The sequence below is a fragment of the Balearica regulorum genome, chromosome 12, assembly GCF_011004875.1.
Source record: "Balearica regulorum gibbericeps isolate bBalReg1 chromosome 12, bBalReg1.pri, whole genome shotgun sequence".
NCBI classification, from domain to species: Eukaryota; Metazoa; Chordata; class Aves; order Gruiformes; family Gruidae; genus Balearica; species Balearica regulorum.
In genome coordinates this window covers 1,300,669-1,322,657 of record NC_046195.1, presented here as the reverse complement: position 1 = coordinate 1,322,657, position 21,989 = coordinate 1,300,669, and the positions used below count along the sequence as shown (strand labels likewise).

Here is a 21,989-nt window from a genome sequence, read left to right as displayed (position 1 = left end):
CACCGCCGGGCGATCCCGCCACATCGGTACACCCGGAGGCTGTGGCAAGAAGGGGGAGGCAGTAGCCGCGCTCCCCTCGGAGAAGCGGCACCGTCGAAAGGAGACGGGGACGAGACGGGGACGAGACGGGGACGAGACGGGGACGAGACGGGGACGAGACGGGGACCGTACCCCTGAGGAGAGCGAAGCGACAGCACCGCGGCTCGCGCGACCGGTGTAGAAAAAGACCACCGCGAGCCCGAACTCGCTACCTCATTGGCTCTCGTTTCTCTGCCGCCCGCTGATTGGTGAACAATTCCCCCCACGCGCCCTCTCTACCCTCCTATTGGCTCCTGCTTCCCGCTCAATTCCCGTTTGCCAGCCGCCGCCGTGATGCTGCTCCTGCTGCCCACCGGGGCCCCCTCAGGGCAGCGATGGCGGTGGCGGGCGGGGGTTGCACCTCCGAGCCGGGCCAGGCCTCCTCCCTCCTCGGTAGTGCCACAACGTGGCCCCTAAAGCGCTACGGCCGCTTCCTACCCCCGCAGGAGGGTGAAGATGAAGGGCAAAACGCCTCCTCGTGGAAGGTGACAGGCGGTGCCGGGGGGCTGGCTGCTTGGTTTTGCTGTAACTGGCTCCAGTGGGGTCTAGGAGGCCGCTGTGTAACAAGCAGTAATAAGTGAGGCTTTTGCGTGTTTCTTGCACCTCGTGCAGGAATCGGGAGAGATTTTGCTTCGTGCATTATTAAACACATCGATGATACGATAGTTAGTGCCCCCCCCTTTTTTTTTATTCCTTCCTCCAGCAGTAACCTGTGGTATTAAAAACTATAGGTCAAGTTGGAACAGTCCAGGTGGTTGTTTAAAGTAGTTAAATCTGTATATGGAGTTATAATTAGTAAAATATTCCTAAATGTGCCTCCTGTCTGTGGGAGTGGAAGGCAAGTTCCATTACTCAGAGGTAAATTACACACCTGATTTCTAGCACCGACCTCTGAAACCTCCTAATTTGCACTAGAAATGGAAAATGTACATTCTGTGCTTACAGGGCTAGATTTTTATTTTGTCTATCTTTTTTAAAGGTTTTTGAATCAAATGAAGAATCAGGCCATCTAATCCTTACCATTGTTGTATCTGGCCATTTCTTTATTTCCCAAGGGCGAACAGTACTGGTAAGTTTCTCATGTATAAAGAACATTTCTCTGTTCAGGTTAGCATCAGTATTAACTTTGTTTCCCTTCGCAGCTTCACATTCTCTCCCACTGAAAGGAAACTGCTCATGGTAATTCTCATGTGCTGCTTTCTCTCTACGTTTACCAGAATAATACTAAATGCATTATTTCATACTGAGGAACAGTGTTTCTTCTGTGGCTCCAAAAATCTCGATTAAGATGTAATACTAAGTGCTGCTGGTGTTGCGAGATACATGTTTGGTTTTTTTCATGATTCTTCTGCCTAAGAAAAAAGAGAAAATACACTTAAGAAATAGATAAAACTATAACTATTAGACCCTATAAAATTTGCTGTATGATCCACATAGTTTCTTACCAATGACCTGTTAGGATTTTGGCTTATCAAAGGGTACGGTGGGGTTATTTCTATGTTGGGTAATGTGATCTAACATACATATTATATTCATGGAGACAAAACAACAACTTCAGAGTTGCGTCAACTGATTTTCCTGTAGCCTATACTTAAGCATGACCAGCTGCTAAACTAGAGATTTCACAATGACACCAAAGAGGTTAACAGAATGTATAAGAGAGTATATTGTAGCATTAAATATGTATAAACTTGTAAATTAGTTTTTGCTGTGCCTCTTAAAAGGTCTTAAACTTACAAGGTATTTCTGTAAGTATAGGGGGAGAACCAAGGATACCCTTGAATTTTTTTGGCCTAGGAGTGTGTTAAGGGTATTGAATAGATAATGAATGAGCTAACAGAGAGCTGTCAGCTGTCAGTCTGGATATCCCTCATACGAGACATGATATTTGGCTCACATATTTAGCGAGGAGAAGTTAGATGTTCTTGGACAAGGTAAAACTGGAAAGTATTTCAGCAGTTGCGTTGAATAAGAAAAAAAGGGATGGAATAATTGAAGGTCCAGATAGGTAAAAGAAATGCAACTGAAATGAAACTTGCTGCTGTCTCTTGCCAAATTCTGTTTGGAATGAATGAGTGCAGAATGCACCTCTCCTGGGGCTGGTCCTGTTTTCAGTATCCCGATGAGACGGCTGTAAGTGTTTAGTAACTAGTAGGCTGATATTACTTTATAGAATGTCCTTGAAATAACCATGTAAAGGCTAACTGAAAGTAAATTTTAATAACTAACTGAAGAGCAAAAAAGGCACAGACAAACGCTGTAGCCCTTTAAAGACTGCGTCTGGCAAAGACTGAATCTGGCAAGTAACAGCGGGCAGATAAAAGCGTGCTGTGGTAAGCGATGAGTGCGGGAAGTATAAGAAAAGCTTTATAAAGACTTGGCTGAGAAAAGCACTTTCTTGCAGCTCTTGGGTTTAGTGGCTAGTGAAGCTTTCAGGCAGCTGCCTTGCTTGAAATGCCAGATGAGGAATTTCTGACATCCATCAGGTTCGTTTCAGCTTCGAAGAGACACTAAGATATTGCAGTAACGATCACAGCCTAAGAATAGTGCAGAATAGAGCTGGAACAGACATGCTTAGTAAATGTGACCGATATCTAATACTGAGAGTTCAAAAGAAAAAACAAGTCGTTTCATTTTTTTAAAGAAAAACAACATTTATTTTAGCAATGCTTCTATACCAACCTTAAGGCCAACACCAACACCTTTTTACTAAGTTTAGAGAAAAAGTATACAAAACTGATGTCATATGCATTTTAAAACCCAATTGTCAATTCCTTTGGGTGCACTTTTTTGAGTGCATGTAATTGGGATCATGCTGCAGGTATATTCTGGGCAGACAGAACTAACCTAGTGTGAAATACGTCGGTACGACACGCCCTATGCCTATTGATATCTCTTGGAGATTGGAGCAGTTGCAGTCCTCTCACTGTTCCTCTTAAACATACTTGACTTGCTCAAAAACTTTGCAAATACCCAATCTGGTCATTCCGAACACGGTCGAGCATCTTCAGAACTACGTTAGGTTTCCTGTTTACAAGGGATTTGCTCCAGCATGCCTAGCTTAGCTTTACTCCTTAGGCTTGTTCCTCAGACACACATCCTCCCAGAAATGCATCCCTTTTCCAAACACTATGCAAGACCGATACTCGGCGATAAAATTCTTCTTCCCTGGACAATCCCAATCTACAGGTATCTTTTCAGGCTTTGAAGAAAAGTCTGTGGAATAGCAGCTAGTATCGTCAAACAGAAAGGTGATGCACAGGGATTGTGCTGAAAAAGGCAGCACAGGCAGTGATGCTGTTGACCAGTAGCTGATAACAGCATCGATATCAAAGTACATATGACCATTACTGGATCTTTGAATGGTTTTCTTCAATTAGCAGGGACACTAGAAACTCAGTATCATTGTCCAAGGACAGTTTACACCACTGTGACGCTGTTGACAATGGGATCTGGACAGCAGGAGCAGCTTACAATGCGGTAGACTCAATGCCAGCCAGAACTGCGCAGGCCACTGGTGAAATTTTGCAAACTCCTTATTGAGATGCCATATTAAAAAGAAGTTGTAATACTGTGCAGTCTGTGTTATTGCTGTAGAAATAATCAGGCTGTAGAAATGGTTAATCTCACTGGTTCTATCTCCCTCTAGTCTCCAGCTCTCAGGAGTTGTCAGAAACCTGTCACAATATTTAAACAGGCTTTGCACGACTAAGTACATATAGTTCTTTTGAATCTGTCACAGACCAAATCCTCTCACTGGGGGTCCATTATAACGGACATTTTGTCACAGAGGATAATGTGAAAGTTTCTGCTCCAGAGGGAACGTATCAAGTTTGATAGAACTCTGCAATTATTGGAATGATTCAGCTTGTGGTTTTACTGTGTATGTTCATTTCTGCTTGCTGACCTGGGCTACCGAGAATTTCCTTTTTATTGCCAAGGTGTTCTCCAACACCTACGTGCTGCCTTACTCGCATTGAAATTCCCTCTGATGTACCTACAGAACTGTTTCTTGCTATGTAGTAACTGCACCCTTAAGTTGTTGATGTCTAGTCTTTTGATCTATCTTCTAATCCCTACTTTTCAGACCTTTTGATGTTCTACAAGCTCCTGGTTTTGAGGGAACTGGATAACAATTATGATAGCTTTGTACCGTGTACCTCCGTACAGGAGCACACTGAGGCACAAGATCTGTGTCACAGGGACACAATTTCCTTCTCAACTTGAATAACTATATTGTATTTTTGTACAATTTCTGTGGATGGATAATAAAGGGAATTTTTCCCCTCTAACAGTAATCCAAGAATGAACTGAACTGCTAACTACATTCCAGAATTCATTCAGTGGTGAATGTCCCTAGCTTTTTTTTTTGACAGCAGCAGTAACAATAGAACAGGAATCCTTGCCCCGCCCCAAGAATTAACATGATCATCCTAAGTAATAGTTTTTTTAAAAAAGAAATTTTTCATCCAGCATCTGTTCCAAAGAAAATTAATTACTAATTGGATGCTTTTAAAACGAGTAGTACTGTAGTATGGTAAGAAGATATCTCTTCTGGTTTAAAATTGGCAACAAATGTAGTAAAATCAGTGCATTGATAGATGTAAGCTGTCTTGGTTTGTACCTTCTGTTTTCTTTCGGAAGACAAAAGTCAGAGTGCATCTGTTCGTCAGTGGTGTGTACATTTTACAAAAGCCAAAATGAACCTTTTTAGCTGCCAGCAAGCTCCGCATTATGCTGATAATACTGTGGGTGTATGCTTTTTTAAAAAAGTCCAGAAAAAAAAAAATAAATCCAAGTCACATACTGAAAAGTGTAAACTTCCAGACTTTGGCTGGTTTGTATTTCACAGAGAACTTTTCTTTGTTCATTCTTCTGCAGTAAACAGTGGTGTTAACTAAACTAATGCTTGCCTGAACTCGGTGCCGATCAGCTTCACAGTTAGTTTTCCGCTAAACTAATCTCATTTGGCCAACGTACTCTCCTGCCAGTGTGAAAACAAGAGGACGTAGCTTGTGTGTGTGACTTCTTTACTTAGTGAATCCTCTGGTGTCTACCTTTCATCTACAAACAACTTTCATTACAACTCCATTTGCGTAAAACTGAGGTGAAAGAGTTGTGTAGAAATGGAAATCTTTCTTTCATTGATGGTTGGATTAACAAGATCCATTCTAGGAAGAATAGTCGAGTGTTCCTGGCTCGAAACATTTTCTCTAAAATAGATGTATTTATGTATTCTCTTAGTCCTTTTTATTTTCTTAAAGCAGGAGTGTTAAGAAACCTTTTCTTTTTCTTAAAGAAATCTAGTGATTTAGAGGCAAGTGAGACTATGATTCTTATATGATCCTTTTCTACGAACAATATTTATAAAATAGCAATAAAATATTCACATATCCTAACAACTGATTTTTTTTTAATACATATGGTAGACTACAGAATTATTTTCGTGAGCAATAAAACAGTAGAATATTTAATGAATTCCCTTCTAGCAATCTTTTCACTAATGGCAGTTGAAATACTATTTTCTTGCCAAAAAGAATGCTACAATGTACGCAGTGAGTCTCAGCACTTCTAAACCAGGTAGATTAGTAAATACCTTGTGCTGCCTACTCTGCTATGTGGTACGGTGCCATACGTTTGAAACACAGTTGATTACAGTATCCGTGAACGCTCCAGAACCCATCATTAAAGTACTTCCATGCTACTATTAACAAATAATTGCGGATGCGTTGAGTGTTTCTGTCAGTTGCTCAAAGAAAACAAATTATTTCTTTTAATGGCTAAACTTTTGGGGAATGGGTATGCATTCAAGATCACTTTAAACTTTCTTTAATGACTCTGCCAGAGACGTACTTGAAACTATTTTAACAAGGAAACAACTGCTTGCCTTTTAAAATACAATCTACTTCTTGTGATCAGCCAAATCGAATGAAGAGGAGAGTAAATAGAACTTCAGAGCGTGGAACATAAAAATCCTTAATGCAAATCAAAGGGTGTTTTGGGTTTTTGGGTTTTTTTCTTTGGTGGTTTTTTTTTTTTAAACAAAGTTCCTCATTTGGAATTAAATTACATAACACTGATTTTGCTGCAGTGTTGCCTAACAGACTGCGTATTTTACAGGGGAAAAATCTCATTCCTGCATACTGTAGATAATGGAATTTTAAAAGGACTATCTGTCAATCTCTGGCCATACTCTCAAGATACATCATGTTCTGTCTACCATAACTCTTATTTCTTTTCCCTCTTTCAAATCAGCACATCATGAAAATTATATTTTGGTGGTTTATTCAGTGCAATTAAGCCCAGTGCTAGAATTCTTAATATCCTACAAATTACACAAATTGAAACTGTGAAGAGGACGTATTTAATAGGATAAAATTAATCCAGAGTAATTGATTTGTGACCCGATCTTTCAAAGTGTAGACTAATGTCCTTAGTGCCCTCCTGGTCCCCTCATGACTTCTAATAAGCTAACAGTGCTTAGGATACAGTAGATTCTAACTCATTAATTAGGCAAGCATTCAGCAGACGTTCTGATGTTCTTGATGCTCTCTTTGCAGTGCCTGAAACTTATGCACCAAATTTTTGAGATGATATTCACAACAGTGCCTTGGGTAGATGAAGGTCCCTGTGCAATAAATGAGGACATTTGACAGAAACCTAGGGAAGTGAGCAGGTTGCTAATGCTGCTTAGTGGTAGTATGTTGCAAAGCTAGAGGAAGGTTCTTTTTTTGTTTTTTGTTTTTTTAATTAAAGGTCTTATGATTGCTGTTTCAAAGAGGAGAAGGAATCTTAATTTTATTGACTTACACAGTACAACAATCGTAGTTCCAAAAATTTTAGTTTGCTTATTTCAACATGTGCTGTTGACATGATTGTTTTGGACAAGCTTAATATCTTTCTGCATTAGCTTCCCCGTTTATGTTTGATATAATGATACGTTCCTGTTCTATAACGATTAAGTGTTGGTGATTGGCAGCAGTAAAGAGTTTTAAGGGGTTCTGATCTTTACTTCTCTCTTGCCTCAATTCTTCTAAACCCAGCTATTAGAATAGTTTGTAAAGAGTAGTGACATTTATTAATAAAATGTGTTTACCCTAAAGTTAGAGTTTAACATATGGTATTGATCTAGGGGAATATATAATTTGTATCAGGAATTAAAGAAGAAATTGCTTTGCTTATTAATAGGATGCTTTGAAGAGCTTTAGCCAGCTAAACTTGTGAGCATCCAGTTCACCTCTGTAAGTCCCTGGGTCTAGTGTCACTGTTCTAAAGTGTAATTTAGGAAAAAATAAATAAATTCACGTTCTCACTATGAAATATCAAGGTTTGTCCTGAGTTAGGGGCTTATCTTGGCTATTGTACCCATCTGGGGGAACTCTTTCTAGAAAGCTGACACCTGGCAGCACCTGCACTTTGGCAAAAGACATTCATCGGTTGCCAAGTCCCCTGGGCACGGTCGTCTCAAGGGTGGCTGCGTGCGTCCTGTGTTTGCTACTTCATTTAGCTTTCCTGCCTCTGTAAGGACAGAGCACTCTGTTTAATGAGTTCAACCCTGATGTGTTCTTTTCCACAATCAAACAAGCTTAAAAGCAAAATTTCAGATTCGGCTTCTGAGAGATTGGGGGTAAAAGAAATAAAATAAAATTGCGTGCAAAAGGATAATGCAGAGCTTAACATCCTTTTGTTCCGTATTCCAGTTAGTTTACTGTCTGTCTGCCTTGAGGTTTGGTGGGGTTTTTTGGCCTTTCACATCTTTCCACTTCCTATTCTATATTCTGCAGATCTGCTTGAGACTGCTAATGCTTACACTGAGATGTAAGTTACATATAGTACATGGTTTCGGTTGTGCTTTTATCTTCCCAACGACGCTATACGTGACACATTTGGATAGTGACATGTAGTTCGGAAATTTTGCAGGAACAACTTTCTGCTTCCCCCACTCTACAAGTTGTCATGTTTGGGGATTATTTTTTTTTGTCACGCTGACACTCCTACTCTTGACTCAGTTTTCAAGACAGCTCATACTGCCGGAATAAAAACTAATGCATTTCGCCTTATTTAGATCTTGAAGAAAGATACAAGTAATGAAAATTTCTAGTTCTAGGTGTGTTACAAGGTAATAATGAAGATTTGATTGGAATTATGGTCACGGTTTACTTTTTACGACTTTTATCTTTAAGCTGGAATTAGATTTTTATTCTGCAGTCATTAAGGAAAGGAAGATTTTTTAATTTTTTATAGAATAAGCAGTTTTCTAGTTTAAAAAGTGTAAAATGGCAACTCAGATTCTCTTTTGGGAAGGCAATGAGTTAAAAATCAGTATTTTTCAGATATATGCATGCATTTAATTTATAATCTCTATGTCAAATTTCAAGCAAACACTTAGTTGTAAATAACAGGTTTTCCAGTTTTTCTTAAGTTATCTGGAAGCATCTCAGTTTTACCTCCACTTTAGTGTTCAGTATAATACTTGAACATAATTTACAAGTTTTTTCAGGCTGTCTGTTCTCACATCCTTATTTTTACTGTCTCTTGGGATAATGCTTAATAACAGTCTTCTCAACTACAGTATTTCTATTCCGTTGCCAACTTTTGCCAGATGTATTACCCGGAAATAACATTACCGTTCCTTTGTTTCCCAATTAGTCGCTTCTAGGAATAAACGAGATGTTCCTCAGCATAAATGTTAAGTAATAATAGTACCTAGAGGTCAAAAAACGTTGGTATTGTAGATTAACAAATCACAATTAAAATCTAGATAGCGAATATTATTTCTGAAAAGATTTCTCAGTGTACCTTACATCCTCGGTGTGGCGAGCAGACCCGTGGTGTGGAGTTGTGGGTAGGACGATGCAGTAACTGGGCAGCGCCTCTCTCCATCTGGGGAAAACGGCAGGTTGTTGAAGCCATCCCTACTGGGTTTGTGCAGCGGCACATGAGTTTGCAGGTGGGGTGCTCAGAGCAGCAGAGCATCTTACCCTTCCCCAAATGAGTGCTTTCCCCAAATCTCTTCTTTTGCCCTGCAAAAGCACCGTGAGGGGTACTGTGCCAGTTTTGCTCCCCAGTTGGATCTTGGTAGCTTACCTTGGGACATGATTGGATTAAGGAACTGTCACAGGGCCTCCCTGGAAACTGAGCATGGCCTTTGCAAGTAGCAGATTGCTCTGTTTTCTGGGGGAGTTGCGTACCGCGGTGCTGCCCAGCCTGAATCGGAATGGGGCGAGAGAGATGTTGACTGAGGCCTTTAGCTTTACTCTTCTGCCATCTTGCTTCGGTTATCAGACAGGACCACTCAGGCAGCTATGCACTGGGATATTAATTAATGCAATAAAATTCCTTTGATCTCATGCTGAACTCATCATTTCTTGCAAATGCACATTCCCAGTCTGAGATACCCAGCTGACTCCTTAATCCATTACATTATACAATGCATACATTCATTCTGAACTGTGAACTCTGAGAACAAACTGTTTTATTTGCATTTCAGGAACCTACTATCAGTGGCAGCCAAAACTGGAGAATGTGTGTCTTTGTGTGTGGTATTCTGGGGGTTTGTTGGTCTTTTTAAACATTGGTTGTAATTTAAAGACAGATTATATAATGTTTGTAGCAAAAAGAATGTTTTTCTTCCTAAGCTATTGTTTACACACGTAGTTCAGTTTCATTTGAAAACATCTGTCTCATGAATGAGTAAATACAAGCTAAATGATGTATGCCAGCATAGCTGAACTGTTACACACATAACATTTCTTAAATATATATTAATTTTTAGTTAAGATGGGGTTGCCTAAAGGCCTTGCAATCTAACGTAAAATGGACAATCTGTTCCTGTGTTCATAAGTTGCTTAGCTCCCTAGGGTTTCTAGATGATACAATAATAAAAGTATTCATAAATAACATGCAATACCTCCCAACATAGATCACAGGCCTTGTTATCCAGCAGCTTTTTGAATGCCGAAATGTAAAATCAGAACAAAAGTATTTCCCAATTAATGACAGACTAGATGGGTGTAAGGCTAAACCAGCGTTATTGGCTTCTCTGCCTCGTGTAAGGTGTGGTCACATCTTGCCTGCTTCCAAAATACTTGGGACATGTCTTGCTTTGTTTTCTCTTTCAGCTTAATTCCTCTCAGGGTCCTCCCTCTGAGAGACTTAGATTTTTGTCAGAGATATATGAAACTGTTTTGCTTTAATGCAGTGTTCTTACAAGTCTGATCCTGGTGAATGACACAGTATGTGCATGATTGAATATTAATGATCAAACTTAGAAAAGCACTGCTGTTTATCTCTTCAAATTGTAAACATTTGAGGTCTTATGTTCCTGCCCAGTTCTAGGTTGCCTTTTTGTCTATATTCCCGATTAATCTTATACTGCCATCTGTCTCTGCTCACACCCAATACTGCTCAGCGCTCCCCAACTCTGACTGTAAAGCAGCTACAGATGCTGCCTGCTCAAGGAGAACAGTGACCACAGCTGCTTAGTTCTCTGTATTTCTGTCAGCGTGGTGGCAGTCTGGAGAGACTCCTACTTTTTTCTTTGACAGTGCATATATATCCAGAGCAAATTTAGAGTCAATTCATTATCTCTCGAGAGGCACAAATGGACTATAACCTCAACACATTGCCGTGCAGTTTCCTGGATCTCCCCTATGCCAAGTGCCTAGATGTTGGCAGAGATCCTCTCGACTTCGAGCGGTGGAACCAAGGGACAGATTTATTGTGGTCTTCCTTCTTGTTGCTCTGAATTAATTTACCTAACTTTGTATGCAGATTCATAACTAGTTCATTGTTGGCAAAAAGAGAGAATTATCATTAAGAAGAATCTTTTTTTGTCTTCATTCAGGCAGCCTCAAATACAGTCTGTGCTGACTGAGGTAACGTGGAAAAGCCCTGAGGAACAAAATAGACTTTCTTGACGTGGTGCAAAATCAGGCTTATTTGCTGCTTGGAACTGAGGAAAATCTAGAGGATCCTGACTGTAATGACAATTACTGATGTAAAAAATTAACGATGGAGTTAAGTCTGGGTAGTTCTGCAGACCTGAGTTTGTCTAAAACATTCCCTTCTCCTTTTTTCAGGTAGCTTGCTTGTGCCAAATCAGGTCTGTTGTATTGCTCAGGTACTGCCTTGAGTTTTTCTATTTGCTTTCGCTATTCTTAGTTATTTGTTTTTGCTTGGCAATATACAATATACAACCGAAGGTGCAAGAGGAAAGGAAAGACTTTCTGCTTTGTTCTCCACTTAAAGTTGAAGTAATGTAAGTTTCAGTTAATTAAATTTTGGGCTTGGAGTGGAATAATTAGGAGTACATAAATAAAAATTCCAAATGCTGGGGTTTTCCAGCATTCTCTACCTCAGAAACAGAACATATAAAAGGATGACAACCTGGGAAATACCAATAAAACGGTGGGGAAGTTAAACATTGGCTGCCATTTATGATTTCTTTGAAAACAGTTATTATTTTAAGGAGACAACATTTGTTTTACCTACATCTTACAGTGAAAGGAAAAACACTATTAAAATAAATAGACTTAATAGGGGAACAGCTATATTTAAATAAACACAGTTGGTGTGGATCAAACCCAGGAACCATTTGAAATGAACAGGGTAAGCACAAGCGGCCACAAGTTAAAGTCGCCTAGAGTGGGATATTAGAATTACTTCACTAACAGCAGTTTGGGGCTTGGTAGTGGAATCGCAGGAAGACCAAGTGGCAGTGGAGAAATTCCCTATGGAATTCCCTAGGAAGCACTAAGCGTGTAAGCACGAGCAGCCATCATACTCCAACACAAAATCATTTCCCATTTCCTAGGCTGGCTGGTTGTCCAGGTCTGAGCCTGGCTGCTTATCCAGAGTGAGCTGTTCTGACCTGGCCCGTGCATTTTGAGAAGGTGTGGATAATTCCCCTCAATACAAGTTAGCCGAAAGAAGATGTTCAACATTTACAGCTTTAAACGAGAGAAGTCAGTCCTTGTGCTGAGATGAAATTCACCTTATGTTAGTTTGTGTTTATTTCACAAAAATATACTGCATTCCAACCAGTGAGAACATTTACTTTCAGATTATTTGTATAAACATCAAGAATATACCCTTTCTGGAAGGGACAGTTCAAAATAATTTTTTCTGCTTTATATATTCCAGTTCTACATATCTCTGTTCTGACTTGAAAGCCTAGCCCCTGCCCCACTCAAACTCTTCTGCACTACGTATGGGGTTTTTTTGCCGTCGCAGATGCTGTGCTCTATTTCCATGATGTTGGCATGACTGAAATTCTTGACTTTTGACGTAAGTCTCTGCTGTGTGCAGTCACTAGCTTAACTTGCTGATGCTTTTCCATTTGCAGCATTATACAATATTTTGGGGTTAAACTCTGCCCAGCCATGAACGTCTTTAGCCAAATTTCAAAGTAATGTATTCTACGGTGCAATTGAAAATATGACATGTGAAGTGCTACCGATTATTCTAGAAGTGTTCTACTAGTGCCGTACTCTTTTCTCAGCCTACTTATCTCATTCCTCAGGCTTTCTGCTTAGTATCTTCTGCCCTTCACCTTTAACGTCCATATACCAAGCTCTTGTTGTGCAGGTCTACCAAGAGAGGCTAAAACTGCACGCCCCAAAGGCAGGCATGATAAAATGCCACGTGTGCAGAGGAGTAAGGGTATTTCACGGGCTTCCTTTTCTGTGTCAGGCATAAATTCAGACTACATGACAAACTGACCTTCAGACGCTTCCTACTGTTGGACCTCAGAGAGGATTCTGGCTGTATGTGGGAGGAGGGTGCCCTCAGCATGCTGGACACAACCTCCTGCTCCACCAGCCTAATTGCATCATGGGTGGAGAACCCCGGCGCTCTTTTCCGTTGTGAGGTCTATCATTTGCAGTTTGTCCCTCTTAGATTCCAGATTACTAATTCCTGTAAGAGTAGAGGAGAGCTTGCTACTTCCCATCAGTCACAACATGAGGTCTTCCTCTTCTTTTGACCTTGAAGCATTTCACACCTTAGCAAGTCCTACCTTGAGACATTTTGAGAGCGCTCAGTGCAAAGAAACATGCTGCAAATGACTGGCCCGTCTTATCTGCTGTCAGCACCCATTTTTACAGTGCAGAGGGAAACTCTTTTTTCCCTCTGACCCCAAATCTTTTGGGAATGATACTTGCATGTTGTCTTACCATTCCAGAGTCTATCCTATCAGCTGCAGGTCTGTGATCCGGCTTGCCTTTGGTTCAACTCTTCAATGCTTTCTAGACAGTCTTCTCATAAAAGTTCAGTTTAAAAATCTACACGCAATTGCTGCATGAGACTATAAAGCCAGTGCCAGCACGTTGAACAGAGCAGTGTCTTACTGAGGTGATTTCTTGTACCAAAATAGAACAGCAGATGGTTTCCCAGCCTGGATCTGCGTAAGATGGATAGTAACTCTGGCAAAAATACACTGCTGGCGGTCCAGGATGGACACGACTTGCGGTTCTTGACCCTTAGGACACCTCTGAAAAGCAGCCTGTGTGAAAATTCATGGTCTTTGAAAGCATTATGAGTTCAGATAAAACAAGTAGGTAATTTCCTCCCTGCCCTCGTATTTGTTTGTTTGTTTTTTCTCCTGAACTTTGCTAACTAATGACTATGTGGCAGCCTGTGGAGTACCTTGGGAGCCACAGTCCATTGCCCTGCAATTTTTATATCATGTTTTCAGCTTCCTGAGGGTATTTTTACAGAATGCTGAGCAATCCGTCTTGTTTGAAGAGACCGACAGTTAATGCAACTGGAGTATAAAAACATCTTTATCAAGTTATCAAAGCTGCTGCTTGTTTACCTGCATTCCATCTGGAGAAAATGCCTCTCTGGGCCTTAGATAAACCAACGGCTGTCCCATTCTTCAGGTTTGCCTGCCCTCTGCTGCCCTCTCGGGCAAGTTCAGAGGATGCGGAAGAATTTAAAGCTCCTTTGCAGCTGTTTTATTATACATTTCACAGAGACTTCCCTAACATGCACAAATATAAATGTAAAATACATACGGAAATTAGAACGTACCTGGACATAGCGTTGTTGCTGGAGCTACAGATTCAGATTTAATTCCTAGGGTGGTAAAAATTGCATATTGGCAATTATTTGACAGATATAAAAGTTGCACGTATGCAGATGACTAATCTTCATTAGGGATTAAATTAGATCGCATAAACGTGTACTTCTGAGCGTTGCATGTTTGGTGTGCAAGTAGTTTGTGTTCTGCTTTATTTCAGGAAGGCTTTTCCTTGATTGATTCCCACAAGTGGTTAAATATAGTAAGAAGAGCAGACTGCCTGCTGCTTCGTGCACAGGCAAAGGTAAGTTGAGTTGCTTTTAATATTTCCAATAGCTAACGCAGTTCTGTATAAGGCTTCTTCATATTGGATAAATTAAACCAGCAGTTCTGAGATTCTGTAAATTGTATAAATGAAAAGACTATTATTTTTTTCTTTACTCTAGATATTAAACAAGAATGGAATGAATCATCTGAATGTCTTTTGTGACTGCTAATATTCACATCTTTCAGACTGCTTTCTGACAGTTAGCTTCTACAACAGCTAGACTGATAGTTATTTTAGATTCTATCTGCCATGGCTAACAATTGAAAAGATGAAGTGATTCTCTCAGATGTACAGAAGCAGGCTACCTATGAGTCATACTCCACTTTGGCAAACAAAGTATCTACACGAACAATTATTTAGCCATTTTGTGGCCCCCGTCACCTGGCACAGTAGTGGCGGGCTGGTGATTCAGGCATTTGGTATTCAAGGCAATGAGAGGGACCTAGGTTTCTGGCTTTCCCCTCAGCTCTCATGAAAAGTGGTTGGTTAGCTTTTAAATTATTAAGCAGCACTTGATCATTACCAGCTTATGTATAAATCTCAGTTTTCTTGGTTCCTGGATGAACTCTGAGAAGTTTCTTACTCATCTACACTGAGCACTCACGAGGTTTTTCAGAAACAAAGCCTGTTTCAAAATGAGAAGAGCTCTCCCTTCTCCCCCCAAGGTTTCTAGGCTTTGTTGTTTCAGCAGAAACAGCTGCCTCTAGTTTAACTATCTCTACTTGACAAGAGAATTCCCTGATGAGCCCCTTGTTCAGTAGCTGCTAGAGACCAGTTTTAACTCTTTGCCCCGTTCACAGAACTGTTCAGGCGTAAAAACATCTCAGGTATCCCGAGATGTTCTGGCATTCTCCCCTGACAGGAACTCTGGTACAGACTGGGTTATTGTAACTGCAGATAATAGCGATATCCAGAGTAAGTGGGAAAATTCCTGTTTGGTTGTATTTTCATCTTTTATCTGATTTCTTTTATGAAAGACGCATAAACATTTCTTTTCTAAGATGTTACAAACCAAACAATACAATTTGCAGAGGGGAGAATGCCTTGCTAATTGCAAGATAAAAGCAGATGTGAGACATAATAAACATTGTTTAAATATAAGGACTCTTGTTTGAGAATAAGCCCAGTCTAATGGTGGCACTAGGAACTGCATAAATATCTTCAACTGTTTTAAATTCATGGGCTATGCTTGCCTGAAACCAAACCACCTTTGCTCTCTGATTTTTGTCAGATTCTTATAAAACGTGGAGTATCGCTGAAGAAGACTATCGACTTGTTGCAGTAATTAGTTCTGATGAATAAGTAGATCATCAGTTTCCTTTACAGTTAATAAAATTTTAGGGGATTCTGCTGCATCTGACAAGAAGCAAAATCAACATCACAATGGCTCTGAGGCTGGAACGAAGCTCTAAGGGACAGTTCAGAAAAAGAGGAATATCAACATAGTCTTAAATGAATTTGGTGCATCTAAATGTTTATTTAGCGTAAATTCACATGACTTAAACTGGATTTAGTGGTGCTGCAGTGGTCCTATCATACAGTTTCTCTACTTTATATCCTAAATCGTAGCTGAAGCGATTCCTTAAATGCTGTCAGCATATATAACTTCCGTGCTAATCTTCAAAAATATTAAAAAGAAAAATTCAGGACCGTGTATGGGGTTACATCTCAACCCTAAGTAAGAGCTAAGTTAAGCAGAGGAAAGCAAGCTAGGTTTGCAAAAGCCAGTTCCTGTATCTGAGTGCACAGAGCAACTAAGGAGCTTGGGCAACTAAACATTACACTACCATTTCTGATTTATCTTGTACTCCTCGGTTTTTTATAAGTCATTAATATTGCATTTATAGCAACACTTACTCATTTCTTAAGGAATATTATTTTAATAGGGCATTGTGGCCTCTTAGCTAGCAGAATGAGTTTCTAAACTGTATTCTGAGCAGCTTAGTGTTAATATACTTAAAGGAAAAAGACACATAGAGAATATACCTGTCACAGATCGCTACTGAAACTCAGCTGTACTAGTGGAAATTTTATTCAGTGAAGCACACGAGCGACTAATTCTGAAGCTGTACCTGTCAGATGCACGCGCGTGGCTGCGACTGCCCTTTACACAGCTCCATCTCCTGCAATCACTTACCTCACATTAGTTTTTGATGTGCCTCTATAAACTTTTCTATATGAAGCAATCTGTAAACGGTAGCAAGACAAAAACGTTCTTAATATTGTTTTCCTTCATGCTGTTTTCACGGAGCTCACCTCCCAGCGTGGGAAGAGGTGCAAATCTGACGGTCCAAGTGACCTCAAGGTTCTTAAATACTTCAGCTCTTCAATAGTTGAGGTGTTCCTGCCCAGTACTCAGGTTATGCTAAAACTTGACATCATCTGAGCTGAATTTGAGCCTTCTCTCTCTTGCCATAAAAGAAAAATGTTTAACTTAAAGCCTGTTGTTGTTTATAATCTACAATCTTCAGTATTCAACAGTCCCTGTGAAAAAGCAGAGGGCAATACAAACAGCCCAGAGTGAAAATTGATTTAGAGTGTAAGGGTAACTAAAACAAGTGTTTTTGAAAGTCTCCAAAGGGAATTCAAATTAAGATGCAATTAAGATGACCTTTCTGTCATTGTAATGAGAACTTACCTGTCTGGCATATCCACAAATCAGTTCTTGGTTATGTGAAGCTGACCCAGGTAAACTGACATCTTAGTTAATTAGAGGGAATGTAACTGGGCACTGGTAAAATGAGCGCTACAGTTTGAATTATTTTGACATTTTTTCCCTTTAAAAGACACTGAGACAAGCTTTTATGCTTAGTGTCCTAAAAAAAGAAATCATTTTATGCAATACAAGCATCTTAAAATAACATGCATGTAAACATACAGGCTGTCATGAAGAGCTGGCTCATCTTTGAGACAAAAATCTTTAACATGAAAGATGCCCTTATACTCATGTAATCAGCAGTCTAGCAGCATGTCTAGTCATTAAAAAAATGGTTTTGATGTTGAAATCTTGGAAAGACAAAGACTCAAATAACCTAGGTCAGTCTGAGGAAAACTTGCTGCTTTAGCTGTGTTTTAAATTTCCAGATCGAGCTGAAAGTCCCATTAATTCACTCCCTGAACAAGAGCATTCGATATGTATCAGACTTACAGCAGTTGTATGTGCCAGGCTCTTCGGTCTTCCATTTTCACTGCAGTTTCCTGGATTTCATGTACTTCAAAAAATATCTATTATGGTACAGCCTGACAACCTCTATTGGGGGTTAGACCTATACAGGGGGTTTTTTTATTATTATTTTTAGTATTATTTCACTATTTCAAGTACTGCATTTCAGCTTCTAGCACTCCTGCTCAACTGTGGTAGCATCTATTTGAGGAACAGCAGCGTTCAGTTGCAGCGCCAAACTAACTATGTGTGTTTCACTACGCACAGGCACACCAGGGAGGGTAGGGAAGGCTGGGTTTGATGCAGACAGTCACATAAATCCTAAACAGAACACAGAATTCACATTTTTTATTTTAGTGAATTCTGCTTATTTCAGTGTCATTAATTAGTTGACAAGTGGCCCTGTTCACTTAACCATTTTCTTGGGTTTTTAAACTGATTTTCAAACTGGGAAGTGTACTCTTGTGGTTTAGCTGCTGGGAAAAATGAAGATAGAGCAGGAAAAACATGTTTCTTTAAGTTGGTGCAGTGATTCAAAAATATAATCGCCTTCTTTGTAACTTTAACAAATAGGAATTTAATTAAATCAAAATAGTTTGAGGGGAATTCACAGTTAATTTAACTTCTGTTTGGTCTTTGAGCAGAATGAATGCCGCATGTTTCGTGTGCAGTTTGGTGGAGATTCAAAAGAACAGATGCAAGAACACTGCAGCAGTTGCGTTCAGAAGCTCGCAGAGTACGTACCGGTTCAAGTCACCGACGAACAAAGTCTCAGTCAGCTGGCTGACAGGGAAAATCAAGCAAAGGACACTGAACAAAATGCATCGGTACTACATACAGTAAGTAAGCGAGAGCACGTAGACAGAAAACTAGAAGAATCTTTAAGTGTTAGATCTTAAAATGACAAATTTTACTTCTGAAGGAAGTTCCTTGCAACTATGAGACCATCAATATAAAATACGATTTGGGAAACCCAAAATTGAGTTCACGTGCAGGAACTACACCTAGTTAGTGAACACGGCTAGTTATTCAGGGAGTCAGCTCCTGAAGCTGGCTATCATCTTCCTCTTAGTGTGCCTGAAAAGAAGTTAAACCACACTTCAACATAGTTACAATAAGCTTGAGGAGCTAGAACCATCTCAGAGCAATCAGATGCCCTTGTTTTGGCATCGAAGCGGTCACCAATAAAATTAATCTCCGTGTTTCACGGGATCATAGGAAGAATATTAGCGAGCGTATGGAATGAGATTTCTAGGTGGGGGAAAAAGGCTCTGCTCTGGGGTTTGAGCTTTTCCTTAGCTATGGAGCCTGGAAACAAAGAGAACAATTTATACGCAGCTCAGGCAAAGATAGGAGGTTACTGGTACAAGAAACAGCAGCAAACACCAAGTGTTATTTCCCAATCAGCTGCAGGTAGGGTTTGGTGGAAGACTTAGATGCTTTCTGCTGAGGTTAATAAACAAGAACAGGGAACAGAAGATGAGAGCTGAATAGTTACAAAAAAAAAAAAAAAAAAAACCCCAACCCCATGTCTGCAATTTCATCAGTGTGGCTTTCAGCAGAGCCTGCTGGGAACCACCTGGCAGACCTTCAAATAAATTATACAGGGTAAGAAAAATGATCAGAGCCATTTAAGTAGCCATGAATTGTGTTCTCCTTTTTGTGTTTATCCACTCCTGTTTTGCAGTGTTAAACATGGTAAATATGCAATTGTATCAACTTGAGCTTAACCTGACACATTTCAAAGCAATTTCAGGGTAGGAACAGAATGTTTTCCCTCTGCAAGACAAAGACCTAAGGTAAATGGAAAAGACAAATGCAGATAGTGCTTCTGAGGGTTACAAATTCTGCAATATATGCTCTCTTCAGTAGCCAGAGGCTCACATTTACCAGCTCTATAAAAATCTAACCTAGCCAGGATAGCTCTTGGGTACACGATAAAGGTATCGGGACCAAGACTGAGCCCTGAAAAATAAAATAATCAAAGCTTTCAGCTACATCATTTGCACAGTGTCATCTAGGAATGTCCTACTCTACTGGACACTGGAATTACATTTGGTAGGGAAAATGCGGGGGGCGGAAATTGCTAATTTGACCCACACCATTTCCAGGAAGGCATATGGGAGACCTTCAACAGCTGATATTCAAGATTTATTGTTTGTTCTTTAAGCAGATTACCTGCAATTCAGGCTTTGTTCATTTCCTGATAGGCTAAAGTACAGAAAGAAAGGTAAAGGCAGTATTTCGTGGCAGAACGCTGTTGAACACCAACAGTCCTACCAGTGGTATTGAAGTTCAGACTGAAAACCTTGCTCAGAAAATAGAACTGACAACTTAAACCATCGCTTCTATGATGTGACTCACGGGAAGGAAAAAAGCATGCTCCTGGTGAGCATTCCTACACAGCATTTTTTAAAGTTACTTCCAGTAGGTAGTTTAAAAGTTATCTTAGTTTAGACATGACAGTTTAACTACAGGCCCATTATTTCACGTCTTCCATTTTTAAAGACTTGAGCAGATGTGCATTCAGGTTCCATAAAAAGATGCTTTTTTACTGCATAAGGTAGCTGAGCACATTCTCTTCCCGTTCCCTCTAAAAATGGAACCGCTTCCCTTCTTGCACATTCCCACACTCTGCTTGGTAACAAGCCCTTATTTGCATTTGATATTTTCTAGCCAGATGAGCCTCTACCAGATTCCTGCACAAGCTTTGGGGAAAGAAGATCTGTAACACAGCTAGTGCAGGTAACAAAAAAAAAAAAAAAAGAAATCTAATATTTAGATCCTGTAACTGAATCTCTCGGGCACAGGGAGTGAGCGAGCTGCCTCGCGTGCTGTAAACATCTGGTAAATGTTTTTGCTCAACATCAGGATGCTGCCATCTATTCCAACAGAACCAAAGGATCTTGTGTAATGATCTGGAGCTAGGGAGTAAACTGCAAAACCAGGTATTTCATGGTGTAATTACCCCGTTTGCATGAGAACAAACCACACGCTGAACAAATACCTAAAGGTGGCATCCAAATCAAATGGTTTTGTCACTCTCTGACTCCGCAGAAACAACCTCTGCGGTCAGAGCTTAAGTCTGAAAACATCAATCATCCTTGACCCACAGCAAAAGAGCCCATAATTCAATTGACAGCTTCACCCAGACATCCAGAGTAAAAGCCATCTCTAAAAATAGCTGGAAGCTACCCATTCCTTGTTTACTGTGTGAATTTGGGGCAGTGCAGCATCAGATGGTTGAGGAGAAAACTCTCCCCAACCTCTGGTTTTGTGCAGTTGCTTCTTACCCTTTTGCCATTTTGGATCGGATGATCAGGTCAATGTTCCTTTACATCAGTGGTACGAGGGACAATTCCTGTGCTCCCCATTACAAATCCGTCCTCTCTCAAACCTAAAAAGCCTTTAAAATACCTCTGTTACTGTCCTTGCACAAAGCATCGACAAGAGTGATCCAACAAAGCAGGTTGCCTTTAGCAACTGTATTTTTCGTGACCCTTCTCTGCTTTAAGAGGCAACACGAGGGAACGTGAATTAACACCAACATTATAAAAGAACAACTTCCCTTCTAAAATACTCCAATGTGAACCAACGATAAGATTAGCAAAAATATTAACGGTTGAGGTGTGTCCCCCCCCCAAGTCAAACACCATCCACCTGGATCACCTCTGCGCATCATACCTACCTCATCATGAAAGCAGCACTTCAGGGATTTATTTTTTTCTTTTTCCCCTACGCAAAGTACCCGAAAAGCATCCATCACAATGCTGTAAACTTTATTGACTTCAGCACGCACGGGAGGGAACTCAAATGGGCATGAAAAGGGTGTTTTAACTCTTAAAAAGCCCCATAATTTATTGCTAAAAGACATCTGGCTAAATTAAGAGCTTAGAACTGTGCGCTTGGTTATCCTTGTCTCTCCCACAGAGTGGATATTCACAAGGAAGCCACGTTACCCAGGAAACCGGCACTTCTGAGTCAAATAATTGCAAAGGAATTCAAAGTTGCATAAAAGCTATATTGGGATTGAAGCTAGGTAGCAGAAGGAATTGCAGAGCTCGTATCTGGTGGAATACCTTCACTCAGCGTTAACAACAAGGCAGATAGATCTTTGTCAAACACCAAAGGAAAACTTTGCATGCTGTTACTTTTGATGTACAAGGTCAGCGCGACACCTTTGTTTTTACTTTCGCAGTCTGTGCTGAAAAAGAAGTCTGAGCTCCCCCTTGTGTACCGGCATTCAGCGTGGCGTGCGCAAGAGCTGGGGCCCTTCATTCGCTTGTGTCTCATGGATCAGAATTTCCCAGCTTTTGTGGAAGATGTGGAGAAGGAATTGAAAAAACTCGCGGAAGGTTGAGAAATACCAGGTACCCAGCACACGGGATACGCGAGTT

General features: G+C 40.3%; 1 protein-coding gene across 1 annotated transcript; it reads left to right on the top strand.

The window, feature by feature from the left end:
• Positions 1-413: 413 nt before the first annotated feature.
• REC114 (REC114 meiotic recombination protein) lies at positions 414-21,988 on the top strand. The gene is made up of 6 exons (XM_075763949.1): positions 414-563; positions 1,058-1,147; positions 14,322-14,405; positions 18,237-18,431; positions 20,269-20,337; positions 21,791-21,988. Exons 1-6 carry the CDS (start codon positions 414-416, stop codon positions 21,950-21,952), a joined length of 750 nt encoding a protein of 249 aa, XP_075620064.1. The 3' UTR covers positions 21,953-21,988.
• Position 21,989: the final 1 nt, after the last annotated feature.

Excerpts from the sequence above, each read along its gene's own strand:
- REC114 (XM_075763949.1), top strand. The coding sequence starts at position 414 with ATGGCGGTGGCGGGCGGGGGTTGCACCTCCGAGCCGGGCCAGGCCTCC. Across the intron at positions 1,148-14,321 it reads CCCAAGGGCGAACAGTACTG|GAAGGCTTTTCCTTGATTGA; the intron begins GTAAGTTTCTCA and ends GCTTTATTTCAG. Across the intron at positions 18,432-20,268 it reads ATGCATCGGTACTACATACA|CCAGATGAGCCTCTACCAGA; the intron begins GTAAGTAAGCGA and ends GATATTTTCTAG.